The sequence below is a fragment of the Anabas testudineus genome, chromosome 4 (genome assembly GCF_900324465.2).
Source record: "Anabas testudineus chromosome 4, fAnaTes1.2, whole genome shotgun sequence".
Lineage (NCBI taxonomy): Eukaryota > Metazoa > Chordata > Actinopteri > Anabantiformes > Anabantidae > Anabas > Anabas testudineus.
Genome location: NC_046613.1, coordinates 18609216 through 18624243, shown reverse-complemented (window position 1 = coordinate 18624243; position 15028 = coordinate 18609216). Strand labels below are relative to the sequence as shown.

Here is a 15028-nt window from a genome sequence, read left to right as displayed (position 1 = left end):
TTATTACCCTAAACTTAACAAGTACTAATAATGATGTTACAAAGCGTATTTCACACTGGTTCCATTTCAAATGTTTCATCTCAATACAAAATAGCACATCATCCATCTACAGAGTCACAGACGACACAGACTCCGACTTTGATGTGAGATTATCGGGCCTCAGCTCTAGGACAGAAGGTCACCACTTGCTCACTGGCTTAGTGCCTCCGCTTCACCTCCTGCTGCTCAAACTGATCCAGTCTGCCTCTCAGTCAAATCTGAGTAAAAGATGCCCCACCTGACTGTGAGACAGGAGCATGTCCCACTTGTACTGAGTCATCAATCTTAAAAATCGTTCCTTTCAAATATGTAGATGTTAAAAATACAAAATGAAGACCTGCAGGTTTCACATGCAAAACATAATGTTTTAATAGCAATTGTGTTTTAAAATATGACAGCACATGTAATTGGTAAATAAATAAAAAACAGTTTAAAGGTTGAACTTGATATAAAAACATTTTAATATAATTTGGAAAATTGTGGCTTTTACTTTTACATTTCAATACAGTCAGATAAGCACAATACACATCTGGCAGCATCACTGCTCCACCCAGATACACAGGTATGCAGACGTGTGTCATGTTTGATATTTCAAACTGGTAACAGATCATGGATTCAGGATCTGAGGTCTACTAAAAGGACACTGTAATTTCTTTGGCCACTTAATTGTAGTTCTTCTAATTCTATTTGGCATCAGGGTTTCAGTTAATTACAAAGCTTTAACTGGTTATATCTAAACTTTACAAACTTGAAAACATCCCTGAGAACAATTTTGAATAATCTTAACAGCCAACTCGAGAGAAGTGTTACATTCAAATGTAGAAAATGCACCAACATTTGTTTGCAAAGGAAATACTGGTCGGGTAATATTATGAGAATGGAGGTGCACCATTTGCATTTGGCCATTGTAAAATGTTTTAACTCTGACTACAACTCTTGCAAGTTCCAAATCCATAGTTTTCTTTGGAGGTAGCTTTAGCTTTTCAAAGTAGAATCTTGTTGGGGGTCATTCCAAGTGCTCCATCACTTCCTTTTTATTGGATTCCTGAAGAGAGAAGCCATTCGGATGAATATAAGCAGACATAACAAAACTAACTAGACCACAAAAAATTGAACATAAACAAAACACATGACTTTTCTCTGTTTAAAAAGCTGTCCAAAAAAGCAACAAAGCAGGTAAAACAGGCTGTGGTCTATTTGATTGTGTTGCCTGTGTCAACAAAATGTGTTCTGAGGATTATTTAACCATTTAAATTAACACAATACCAAATATCCAACATCTTTTTTTATCTGACTGTGAATACAACTAACTGCAATCTCTCCTCTTCTCTCTCTTTCCCTCTCCCTCTCTCTTTTCCCTCTTCCTGTCTCTCTGTCGAGCTACACGTCATTCCACCCTTTGCCCTCTGGACCTGTCTGACTCGTCCTGATGCCCAACTTCTGGCTGGAGATCTCGTCGCCTGGATCCACCGTTTGCCCTTTGGGATGCGTTTGGAGACTGGATTGGTCACAAGCTACTATGATGTCGGTCCCGGCCTCGGCGGACGTCGGAAGCTGTTTCTTGGAGGTCTCGACTCAACGCTCGATAGTCAAGGAATGGAACTAGTCTGCCTGCAATAACTAACTGGACTCCATATTAACTTAAAATACTTTAACTGTTATACTGGACTGCTGCCTACACAGCATGTAATCACCCATATGAGGATGGGTTCCCTGTTGAGTCTGGTTCCTCTCAAGGTTTCTTCCTGTTGCCTTCTCAGGGAGTTTTTCCTTGCCACTGTCGCCCTCGGCTTGCTCATCAGGGACAATCACATTATTATGACTCATACACATACACTGTTCATGTACTGTTCTTTGGTTGTGTAAAGCTGCTTTGTGACAATGTCAATTGTAAAAAGCGCTCTACAAATAAAATTGAATTGAATTGAATTGAATTGAAAAAAAACATCAATGAAATTGACTACAATATTCAGTGAAGTTGTTTTGAGTTAACTAATAGAAATACTTAAAAGCCGAAAGCAACTGTGATGATTTAGTGGAAGGTTTGGGGAGTAACTATACTTTTATTTACTTGTCTGTTTGACAAGTGTGATTTAGCTATCCAATTAAACTGTTGCAGCTGAAGCAGCGAGAAGGGGTCGGGATAGGACAGGTGTAGCTATGTAGAGAGACATATAGGATATGAGAAAGCCAGAGACAGCTAGTGCAAGAGCAGCAGAACAGCGGTTTCAAAAATAACTTCGCCAACACTGCTTAGTGGTTAGTGCATCATTTTCTGAATGCATGGATCATAAGAGTTTTGCTTTGGCATGCTGCCCAACCTCTGACACATATCACATGTCTTGATCATCCATTGAGGGTGTTGGACTCGAAACTCTGAACTGGACTCAGACTCAGCTGGCTCTGGACACATCATTATCTAAAATAAAGAAACAACCTGATTGTGTTTTTCTGCTGATCTTTGAGGCATTTTTTATAAAGTACGTATATAACGACGTATATAACGTCTCAATCAGTGTCAGTTATCAGGTTTTTATTTTAGAATTAACATCAAAATACATTACATGATCGATGTTACGTCTGACTATAGTCAGTTTATTTAAAATCCAACTCAAGCAGCGTGACAGACATTCTCACCCCTCCAGTCTTTATGAGCTGTTGAAGGTGAGCTTCTTACAGTGCAGGTGGCCTACAGAAGGTTCACTTTCTGGGTTAAGCACTAGGTTAAATTAGAAACACAATTTTTTGGCCGCAAAGATTCTCAATGGGGTTAAGGTCTGCACTCCGTGGTGGCCAATCCATGTGTGAAAATGATGTGTCATGCTCCCTCAACTACTCTTTCACAATTTGAGCCTGATGAATTCTGACATTGTCTTCTTGGAATATGCCCATGCCATCAGAGAAAATAAATTAATTGATAGAATAACCTGTTCATTCAGTATATTCAGGTAGTCAGTTGACCTCATTCTTTGGGCACATAACGTTGAAAATGTTCACAAACCAGTCTTGTTTGTTTCTTGTGCATTTGTTCATCAGCATTACCTTGTTCTTGAAGTAAGGGCAAGACTCTGCCACGCTGTACGGAGGATTCTTGCATACTGCAGAGAGACACAGTTTGATGGAAATTAAAGTCAAAACTAAATGAAAGTTATTCTTAGAGTTAACAGGGGACTGAGCTCCTCCAACTAATTAAGTGGAAGGAACCCTGTACGCTCCTTTGTCATTTCATAGTAAATGTGTTATGCTGCATTCCTTAATGTCATTTATGCAGCCAATGAAGGACTTGTGTATAAAATATATAAATAATTCTGCCAAAAAGAATGTGTAGCTGAGTGCATGTTAAAATACCTCTTACCTCTCTTGGATGTGGAATAGCTCACATGTAGGTGGAAGATAACTTTCTCTACTAACTGCTGCATGTCATCAGTCTGTGGCTCTTGGACTAAAACAGTCCAGTTGTGTATGAAGTTATCTGATCCTACTTCTTCCCTCACCCAGGTGGCTCAACTCTGTGTTCAACTGAACCTTACACTGAAAGAGGACAAATAAGAAGAAAAAAAAACTTTTCTAAGAAAAATTCAAGGGAAATTTTTTAAAATTATAATACTGTACTTCATAGGGTTGAGAAAGATCAACTTAGGTCATTTAATGATAACTGAAGAAGCTCTATGAGCTGGAAGTAATTATAATTAGTAAACTGACAATGAAAATTATTTGCTGCACCATATTTAGCTCAATTAAGTGTTAAAGAAAAAAGACTTGGGGACCTCTTCCAGCAGACACGGAAACAGCGACATAATTGTATTCAAACAGTGTACACATTGCTTTTCCACTGTTATATTATTTACAAGTATCTGTTGTTGTTTGGTGCAGATTATTTCTGACTTTTCAAAGTCAAGCATAGATTATCTCAGCATCTGATGATAGGCCCAAATTATGTAAATGAGACTTAATTTCTCTAAAATGGTTTGACAAAGTCTGACAAAATCTTCACCCAACTTTGGTGCAGTTTATTTTAACTTTTCAAAGTCAAGCATACATCATCTCTGAAGTCAAACACTAGTTTGGGCCTTGATAAGTTCAGGTTACAGTAGGAGTCACAAACACAGTGTAATGATACCTGGTTCTCCATGTTTCTCTGCCCCCGGTCTTAACTTTAAATATCGGTGGTTTCCGGGCGTTTGGCCCCTGGACACGTCTCCTCACTCCAGCTCTGAAGACGACTCCTTGAAGACAAACAAAACAGAGATTTCTCCACCAGATTCTTCTTTTATTTAGACTCATCTTGGCGTTATGGTATTACTGCTCTCATCAGTTTGGATCACACTAATGTTGTGGCTAATGCTAGCAGTAACTTACTGACCATTAGACGTAACTTTCCATAAATGACTGGAAACGTCTCAGTCCGATAAACCAAACCTTAAATCCGTGAGCCTCAAAATAATTCCCCGAAGTTCTACTAGCTCACAAAACTCTGCTTTAGATCGCAGAGTCACTTTTTCACGTTATCCACGCAGTTAGACATGTTTGTTTATTTGTTTCTTCTTCTGATGTTTCTTCTTCTTCTTCTTCTTCTTCTTCTTCTTCTTCGCATGTTTTATCGCATCGCAGCCAGCGGAAAAAGGTGAACACCGCCGACTACTGTATCGGAGTTTTTAGAATTAATTCAGCGGAAATCGTAAAAAACAAACACATTTTCTTTTCATGTCTTATTTATTTAGCACGTCAGAACCTTTCTGGTTAGGGGGTTAGATTTTTTTCCCCTTGTGTTCTTATTGCACCATTATACCTGTGTTATTATTATCATGTTTATCACTGTTGCTCATGTTAATGTTGTGCTTTCTGTTGACACCAGGGCACACTGAATGCCTTGTATAAGCCAACTGGCAAATTAATTTGATTCTGAGGTAAATTTCACAAACTTTTTTCAAGTCACATTTAGTTATTTTGCAGATGCTTTTATCCCAATCGACGTACAATTGATATATACAAGGTACAAGCAAAGGTAGTGTAAGCATAAGGTAAGATTTCCTACATGGAGGGCGGTGATCTTACCACTACACCATCCAGCTGCTAAGTTACATCTATTGTTGACCTTAAACCTGCATGATCGGTCCTTATTCGTGTTAATATCACCTCTTCTTTTTGACTACAATGTTGTCGTTTCTGTATTTTATAGTAACGTCTTCCTTTGAAGTCTGGATCCCATTTATTCTGCAACGCATTAATTACAGATGTTCTAAGGGAAGATTATGTATTTGGTATTATCGTTTCATTACTGTGCGATCATGTAACTTAGTGTTTTTAATCAAAAAATGATCAATAACAAAATACTCATTAGTTGCAGCTACTGTGATTAATGTGGTACATGTAATAACCTGAGTAAGTTATCTTACAGTATCTTACTTATAAGACTTAATTTGTTGTACACTATGTTGAAGTTCATTAGTCTTCGTTGAAGTCTTAGGATAATAAATTTGAGCCCAGGACACATAACATATTGTCATTTATAATATGGGATCTTGTGCACAATATTATTAATTTAACACTGATGCAAAAGTAATACAAAAATCAAGGTATGCCATTAAAGCTATGGCCCAAATATTTAACCTAAAGAAAGATACCATAGTAAACATGGTCCAGTAAAATCTCTGACATTTGTCAAATTTATTTAATCTAGTAGCATGTAAGCTTATGGCCCAGCCCCTGCCTCCTAATTTTCAACAATCTATAGTGATTTTAAACGCCATTAATTTTATGAATCAAGCTCCTAGAAAAAACGGGTTTTTCTTTAAATGTATTGTTATTCATAACTTCACAGTTTGTAGCGTTTATCTTACTCAACTTAAACATTTCACCAAAAAAGAAAGATGTTTTCTAATTTAAAATGTCTCTTTTCTACAAAGTCAGGATGTCAGGACCCATTGCAGTAAAGTCAAGTCGCTGTTGTGCTCAGACTTTGATGTGAGATTAGCTGGCCTCAGCTCTGGAGCAGAAGGTCACTACTTTCTCACTGGCTTGATGCCTCCACATCTCCTCCTGCTGCTCAAACCAATCCATTCAGCCTCACACTCAGGCTGGCTGTCAGACTGGAGATTGACACACTTGTATTGAGACATCAACCTTTAATTGTCATTTTCATACAAATAGAAGACACAACCCACAGATTTCACACAAATAGTAGAGCTTAATAATAGAGTCTTTTAATTGTAAAAACAAATCTTGCACTTACACCTCATAAAATGAAAATATTTCTTTCTAGTACACTTTACTTTTCTCCTTGGCTTAGATATTTATTGCTTTCCTTGTACCTCACTTATTAGTCGCTTTGGATAAAAGAGTCTGCCAAATGACTAAATGTAAATGAGAGAGAAAAATGTGTTGAACTTGTCCTCAAGTCCAACTTTTAACAGAACAATATTTGTTATGTCCACATCATTCATCATTCTTCCATCATGAACAAAAATACAGTTATATCATGACCTGTAAGGCCATCAATCAAACCTGAGAATATATATTTTTGTATAACAGATATTTATCAGAATGAAAGATTAAATCTGCTGGAATAGTCTCCAACTTTGATGGCTTGTGAGTCTCTTAACAAAGGAATGATACCGATTATGGGTGTAATGTGAGTCATCTTCTCTGATTAGAAAGAAAAAAGTTAGTCTAGTATTTTAAAAAAAAGGAAATTAGAGAAAGGAAGGCCTGATGGTAGTAACAGGGGATCATTCCTTATCCTTGCATTCTAGCATAATATATCTGCTCAACAGTTCTTCTACAGGTCACTGAAACATTTTTATTTTTGTGCCATTTGAAATTACTGCCAACGTACTCTGTCTTATTTGTTCCTTGGATCTTGGATCAGTCATCTGCCTGTAACTTATTAATATTCATAATATTACATTTCTACATTACATTACATTGTTCTGTCTCTGAAAATGCAAAGAATACACAAGCATTTCTTTTTGTAAAGTAGCTAGTGTTGCTGTACTCGTGTGTTCATAGTTCCAGGTACAGTGTTCCTGAATATTCTCCAAAAAGTGTGAATTGGGGTCAGTCACACAAAAGAAAAGACATTTCATAAATAGAAAGTTATTCTTGTAGAATAGTCAGTCAAACAAATACATGAGTCCTGAATGACAATAAAAAATTTGTCCTGAGATTTGCTTGATATTAACGTTTCTTACTGAAATGCTTCAAATGTTCTCAATGTAAATTGAGGTCAAACTATGGCACTTTTAATTGTCACTGCACAGATAACTTTACCGTTGGTGGTAGTAATTTGAAATTAGACAAAAACCAGGTTCAACAGTTCAGGTAAACCAGCCTCAAAGGACATAGTATATACTGTAAAACCATGTGTTGAGGTACTTCAAAATGCTATGTAAACACGTTTCACTGTAGTTTTTCAATCTAATAAATTCTGATAATAATGGCTTACTTAAGAAGTATTGTAACAGCATTATAATAAGAAAACTTACAGTACATAAAGGTATCTTGCCATCTGCAGAGTCAAATAAATCAAAACAATAGATTTCTATAGACTAAAACATGCACATTACGCATTTCATTCATTTTTTCAGGCATTCAGAACGCCTACAGACAGTTTATGAAGCCATTCATGATTAGCATCTTTTACACACTTCATTTTCAGTCCAACGCTAACATCTAGGTTCTGAGAAACCCAGTTATTTGTTTTACAATAATATTAGTGCAAAAATGGTTCTGCAACATCTGGAGTGTGTTTTGAATTGTGGTAATGAGGACATTATTTTGAATCTGGGCTGGGGCTGGTGAGGTTTATGTGGGGGCTTACATATTTCTATGAAATACTGCAGCGATAGAGTTCACTAATAGAGACTTTCACATCATCAGCAGTGTTTCTGTGTTTTGGCAATACCCTTTAAGACTATGTGAGGAAATCCAAGAGCCCATTTATCACATGGCCAGTACTGCAGTCCAGGGAGTGAATACGGTATCTCATTGTTGGCATCCAGGTAAGCTATCAGGGTGCTGCCATAGGCCACAGCTATCACAATGAGAATGTGCCTAAAAGATATGTAAAATGATGATCAATACACATGAGCAAGAAGCAAGCCTCATTCACTTGGCTGTGTTTTGTATAAAAAATGTTATGCTCACAAGCCACAAGTGGATGATGGGTGTGCGAAGTAGGGCACACATTCTTTATCATGCTGTCACTGTAATGTCACTGTTTACTTTTTAATATATAACCTACACCACAATGTTTCTCTAACTACAACTAACCCTAACAGAAAACAGGTTTATCAAAAGGAGAAAAGCAGTGTAAAGGTAAGGAAAGGAGGGGAATGATAAGGTAAGAAAAGGAAAGGAGTGGAAAGAACAGATAAGGAAAGGACACAAGTAAGGCAGGGCTTACCATATCCCGTGCAAGTAGCAGAAGTTTAGCCTCTGCCAGAAACTGCAGCCAAAACGGTCACTAATCCAGCAGGAGATGGCAAGTATCCACAGACCCACTGACAGCTTGGCCAGTCGCAGAGCTCTTTGGTCAGTGCAGCTGACAAAGCAAGAAAGACTTTGATCAGCACAAATCAAAACTGCTCAAAATCCAGATACAGATGTTTGAAATATCAGTGTTTTCATACCATCTCATCTCAAGAGCCAGAGTGTAAAGCAGATGGAGGCCAAAGCAGTTTAGAGCATAGGCATTCGCAGTGGGTTTAACAAATGATGACATTGAGGTGATGACGGTAATCACCATGACGAGTCGTGAAAACATGGTCCTGTGGAAAACAGACAGAGACAGGGAAGAGAAGCTGTGAGGCCAAGATTCAGGTCACGGATGGATTATGAGCCATATAAAAGTCTTGTGCCAAAGGGAACTGAACTTTAGGGGAGATTAAGAACTATAATGGCTGTCCAAAGCTTATCCAGTATTACAGTACACTAGTGTTTTTTATTAGTGTTATAACAGCCATACTATACCATCAATGAAAATCTGAGCTGAGGTTCTTAAAGGTGCAGTGTGTAAGTTTTATAGCAGAGCTGGTCCTAATGCTGCGACTATTTAACTATTCCTGCCCAATGCTGATTACCTGGATCAAGTGTATTTAGTCAACCAGAAGCTGGAAGATATCATCTTATATGAGGGTAGACAGGGGGAAGGCAACAGCTGAACAGCCCTCAAACAGCTCTCAAATCACCAAAACAAATGGAATAAATGGAATATAGTATTTATAATTATGCTTTCTGTTGTGTGTATTTTGCCTGAACAGAACTGTTGTGTTGTGCAAATGAAATGCTACCACGCTGCAAGTAACTTATCTTAGGAAAGCTATGGCCTGTAGTTTTACACACAGACATATAATTTCTAAATATAGAGCTATCTAAACTCATCACTTGAAATATTGTTACTCTATGTAGCTTACAGGTGATATGACACCTGACAGACACCATAAGTTCTCCCACACTTGGAAAGGGAAGGGTGAGGAAAAGTATTTCTTAAGGCAGAGCTATTCTGTCGTCCTGCTTTTCTAACGTTACTGCATTTTCATGAGACGTTTCTGTAGCTGTTGTCATGCAACTTTAAAATTAAGGAAAAAAACTTAAAATTTGCTCTGATTTGGTTGGCAGACACTCTCACCAGAATCCGCAATAAAATAGTGTAATCAGTATATCACTGGATATAACTGAGTGTAACTGTGACTAACAGTTGCTTCAGAGGCTCCAACACGCCCAGGACTAACCGATTACCCAGAAAAACTGGAATTCTTTTCAGGTACTCATCAAGATTTCATTCATTTTTCCTCCCCCCTTGTGATATATATATTTTTATATATTTGCACAGGTTGGGTGGAGCTCCTTCTCTTACAATGCTCAGAGACCCTACCTGTCATATTAAAGGTGAGTTCAACGCCTGTGTCTTTGTGACAGTTACTCCTGTTGAGGCTGTCGGACTTGCTCCTCAGCTAGCACAGGTTAGGTTCCAGAGGTGCGTGTCTTAGAAACAATCTATTATTAATTTGTTTGTCTTATTGAAGCATTAATGAGCTGTATGTGAATCCTTAGTAACACTCAGAGGTATGTGTTGGTATCAAGTAAAGGCGGTTGTTGGGTTATTTGTTTAAAGGTAATCTTACCTGTCTTTTATAAAAGAAGGGAACAGTTTACGAGGAAACCAGACAGCATATCCCACTGCCAATACCCACAGGATTGACAGCTCATCCAACATCTGGCCAACAAAACTAAGAGTCATGTGGAAATAGGCTGAGAAGAGCCCTTCAAAAAGAGAGAATTATAAAACAATAAATTTTTCATACACTACAGAAATACAAAAAGATAAATGCATAAGGACTAAAGAAAATGGAGACAGTGAGACTTAAATTGACCTGACATAAAATAATCGAATCAGCCCAGACCCATAGTTCTATGTTTATATTACAATACCGGTGTTCCTCAGAGGTACATATTGGGGCCACTTCAATTCCAGGTGCCACTTAACAATGTTTCATCTGTGCGTGCAGAATTTAGGGGCAGGTTTTTAGTATGACAGTGAGGGGAATGGGGCCATGTGTGACATGGATGTACGCTCTCACTGCATTACGCACATAAAGTTTTAAACATGAGCTGAATTAGTGGCTCATGCGACATTGAAGTAAACAAAGCACACTTCAGTGTGTCTGAAATGATAAGACAGACACAGAACAACATGAATTATTTAGAGAAAGAAATAAAAAGCAACTGACCAACAAATATCATCAAGATCCAGACCATGTGGATCGACAGACTCCTCTCCTTGGCATAAGGATGCAGAAGGTAGAGCATGATGGGAGATATAATGAAGAAAGTAAAGCTGCTCATCTGCAGGGGAAACATCAATCAATCAAAAGGGAACTATGACAATAGTTGGATGTTGTGCTGCGGTATATTTGCTATGAAGTTACAGAACTTACAGTGTTGAAGTACTCCACCACATGCTCAGAGTGTTTGTAGTTGTCTTCACACCAGTCGATTTCTGAACTCTCATAGGAGAAAACTCCTGCTATTTTTTCACTGGAGTAAACACCTGTCAGACAGAAAGGTAGGAAACAATAACTATTGACTTCTAATTTGTCAGTCACCCAGAGTACACTGGCAGTAGTTGTGTAGATGGTTTATGGAAATCATTCCCCTAACCTGAGTTGTATGTATACTTTATTCAAATGTGGCTTTGCAATCTTTCTCATAACCTTGTGGTAGTTGTTTAAATAGTCCTAGCTACTATGGACTGTGAGAAATGTGTAAGTGGCAACACTCAATAATGTAGCTCTAAGCATCATTACTTATAGTATAGTATAGTATAGTATAGGTATAAATGTTAACATATGCTATATAACATTATACATTAATAAACACTTAAAATGTAGTTATATCACCGTACAACAACATCATAGTGTTTAAAACCTATTTTTTTTAATGTACATTACTTTTAAGTGGTACTGTATAAATTAATAACCATCACCACCAGGTCAGTAAGAAGAACAAATGCTATTAAGAAGAACGCACGGGTTGCCAGACTGTGGGAGTCCTACTCCAGTGTGACACGCCTAAATTAAATATGGAGATCTCTGAGATGGACTGTTTGACCACCTGTCAAACCTGTCTCAAAACACACTTCAGAAAATAGATGTTTTGGCACAATTTCTATTTTGTAGTGAACCACATAAAGTGGCTATAGTAGATAATGACATCTGAAAATGATACATAAAATTGAATGACTTGTTTTGAAATAATAAAAAATAATCTGTTATAGTCTATAAAATTAATCTAGATTAACCCAGTTGAGGTTAAATAATGGACAATACAGTATAAACACAAATTGATTGAATATTGGCAATTAATTGTGATTGTAAAATCATAAATAATCTGATAAGATTTTGTTGCTGTAGGACAAATCTGAAACATTTACACACTATAATCTCAGCATTGATCACCACAACTCAGGCACTATAGGATCAGGTCACCTTCTGATAAGGCACCTTTTCCAAAAGTGAATAAGCTACAGTATAAATAATTGCTTTGTTAATGGCATATTTATTAGAACAAAAAGCAATCAATGAGAATAACTTTTGGGTTGCCAGTTTGTGGAAAATCCTCCCACAGGACACTTTTCTTTAACTCATCAGGGACACTAAAAGCGTGTCAGTCTACTGCAACTAAAAGTGTTAATATTTAACTTAAGAGGACTCTAACAAGAACAAAGATGTTACAACTGAAAAGGAGGATTTTCTATAATCTGTATGAAGCTACTAGAGGTTTGAGATGAGTTCAGGTTCAGTGGGACATTTTAGCTTAGTTTACTATGTAAATGCTGGTGGTAGCTATAACAACAAGTGCCTTTGTGGCATTGCTTAATACCTTTGGGACAATACTCAATAGTTGACAGGTGAATGAAACTGCATCACCTGGCAACATTAGTGTTGAGCATGTGAGCATGCTGGTAAATAAAACATTGTTTTAGAATAGTATGCAAAAAGTTATTAATAACCTCAATTCTACTTCAAACAATCGTCTTACTATGAATATGTTGGAATGTAGCCTAGCAAAACATAATGTTGTATAAAGTGTAAACAGATTTTAAGAAAAAAACACACTGCTATAGAGAAAGGGGAAGTGAAGTAAAAACAAAATATTAAGGAAAACAGTTTGAAGTCATATGAAAGAAGCCTGTCCTAATTAAATGTCCAAAAAGTCAAATGGTTAATTTTATGTAATTTAATTGTTTTAACTTTCAATATAAATAGTTTGCTTAAGTTTCAAAGTTACGATCTCAACGTCCATATTGCCTTCTGTGTATTTGATTAGGTATTGCTCTATTTGCATCCTATAGCACTAAACTGCTGACTAGGAATCACTGATACTATTTGGATTAATCAGCTATCCTAAATATTTTACTTTGAATGCATGATAAGATTGAATGTTGAAATCAGTGTCACACTAAACTAGAAAATCACTCTTCTGCAAAAGATGGTGACCAATGTATGTTCTTGTAGTTTGTTATCAGATGATTAAAAAGGAAACTGACTATGAGAATGTTAGTATGCCATGATAATTATAGGATTAGTTTGCTACGATGACACATCACCTGTGACAATAGTGAACTCACTATTGAGCACACTTTGATTGAAAAGTAAATGTATTCTTAATTTAAAAAAGTTCATTCATGGTCTTAGTGTCAGACGTGAATGAGTCTTACCTCCCATGTTGCTGCTGTCCGGTGTCCCCGTCCCCCTGGTCTGTGTTTCTCAGCTCCAGGTGATACAACAGGTGCACTGAAAGGGGCGGAGCTTCGAGACGCTCTCTCACCTGTGACATGTTAAATCAAGTTGAAGGGTTTTTCGTCTCTGAGCAATAAGTCATCAAGAGAAAATGTCTGGAATGGACTCCTTTGTTTTTTTCCGTTGAATGTTTACCGGTAGCATGTACTGCAATCCCCTGACAAAGAGGATGAATGTGGTAGAAAACACTCCAGTGTGTTCCCACAGCAGTACAAGTACTACAGCAGCACAATGAGGACAAGGTGAATGTTTATATTGAATGTGTCAAAAAATAAGATCACAAAATCGTAAGAGACAAAAAGGGAGACGATAAGAGCGTCAGGTGTTGCAGATGGTTGCAATACGTGTCTATTAAATCTCTACAAAGGAGGCTCAACCGGTCCATCTGCCTCCGCTGAGCCGGGCCAACACCGGCCATGAGTGTTTCAAAATAAAAGCATACGTGGGCGGAAGAACTGGTCTTGGTGGTGCGTGGGCTGAATGGATTTTTATTAAAGTGCAATAGTGGTGCTCAACTGTAATGATGGTAATTGTACTGTAAGGTATTGATGTATGTCAAAAGTAAATGTACTCATGATGACTCCACCAATTTAATTTAATATATGAACAAATGTATAATATAACATGTGATAGCAACTAAATCTACCCTAGAGCTCATGATACTAACTTAGATCTTTACTTCAAGTAAAAGTAGTAGGCTAACGCAACACTCACAAGTAAGACACATCTAAAGTACTGATCAAAACTGATCAAAATAGAGCTCATAAAATCACCCACTTCATATGTGGCTTACAGAATTGTGTAATTATATTTACATCACTTTAATTGTGCAGCAGGTGAAGATGGGGTTAATGACTTGTGAGTTTCCCCTGCGAAGATCACTACATATGTCAACATCCTTATCTAAACATTATAATATAAAGTGATTTATTTGTTGATTATATTTAATACTGCATGTGGGGATGCATGTCTATATGTCAGGCCTGTTACAAACTGCTTCTTCCGCATCTTCCTTTGCACTTAAAAAAAAAAAAAAACTTTTCTACCCTTTCATTCTCACATTTCTTGAAACAGAAACACTTTTTAAATAGCACTTTGCTCTGATGTTGTTTCTTCTTGACTTAGATTTTGTTTGCTTGCCTTGTTCCTCACTTGTAAGTCGCTTTGGATAAAAGCGTCTGCTAAATGACTAAATGTAAATGTAAACTGGCGACCTGCCTGGCTTCAGTACCCTCTCAACCCATAACCAGATAATAGCTGGATAGAGTTTATAAAGTAACTAAAGCTGTCAATTACATGTAATGAAAGTGTAAATTTCAGGTGTTAAATACATTTATTGAAATACAAAATACAGTATTTGACACTGACAGATACAGTGAAGAAATATATATTTGTATCACATGAAAATAAGATAAATTGTTTCCTGAAAGTTGCAGTTTAGTACAGTACATGAGCACCTGCTCTTAAATCAGCAGTGGTGGAAGTTGTATTTACATGCCTTACTTAGGTAAAAGCTGAAACAGGGCTCTTCAAAATACTCAATTACTGTAGCTGTCATGCAGTCAAACGTGTACTTCAGGATGCAAGTATTGGCACTGGTTTAGACATGCTAATATGTTGTTTATTTTACTGTGGAACTGTACTGAAGTATTTAATGTGCAATGTCGCTGCCAAGTCGATCCATCAAG

The 15028-nt window shown here is 37.1% G+C and overlaps 1 protein-coding gene and 1 long non-coding RNA gene across 4 annotated transcripts; both read right to left on the bottom strand.

The window, feature by feature from the left end:
* Window positions 1-431: 431 nt before the first annotated feature.
* Window positions 432-4617, bottom strand: LOC113152947. 3 transcript variants are annotated; one of them, XR_003297940.1, is made up of 6 exons: window positions 4403-4617; window positions 4160-4265; window positions 3395-3570; window positions 3082-3137; window positions 2361-2458; window positions 432-1084 (listed from the first exon to the last, which is right to left on the bottom strand). It is a non-coding gene; the product is annotated as an uncharacterized LOC113152947 (long non-coding RNA). The 3 variants fall into 3 exon arrangements; XR_003297941.1 differs by lacking the exon at window positions 2361-2458 and having other exon boundaries at window positions 434-1084; XR_003297939.1 differs by lacking the exon at window positions 432-1084 and having other exon boundaries at window positions 1978-2458.
* Window positions 4618-6147: 1530 nt separating this feature from the next.
* acer1 (alkaline ceramidase 1) lies at window positions 6148-13656 on the bottom strand. The gene is made up of 7 exons (XM_026346417.1): window positions 13259-13656; window positions 10977-11089; window positions 10770-10884; window positions 10164-10302; window positions 8670-8807; window positions 8444-8581; window positions 6148-8091 (listed from the first exon to the last, which is right to left on the bottom strand). The coding sequence occupies exons 1-7, from the start codon at window positions 13263-13265 to the stop codon at window positions 7914-7916; spliced, it is 828 nt and encodes a 275-aa protein (XP_026202202.1). The 5' UTR covers window positions 13266-13656; the 3' UTR covers window positions 6148-7913.
* Window positions 13657-15028: the final 1372 nt, after the last annotated feature.

What these genes read in the sequence shown, in the direction of transcription:
- acer1 (XM_026346417.1), bottom strand. An exon ending in GATCTTGATGATATTTGTTG is followed by an intron (nt 10,303 to 10,769) that starts GTCAGTTGCTTT and finishes CTCTTTTTGAAG; the next exon opens with GGCTCTTCTCAGCCTATTTC. An exon ending in CCTTCTTTTATAAAAGACAG is followed by an intron (nt 8,808 to 10,163) that starts GTAAGATTACCT and finishes TGTTTTCCACAG; the next exon opens with GACCATGTTTTCACGACTCG.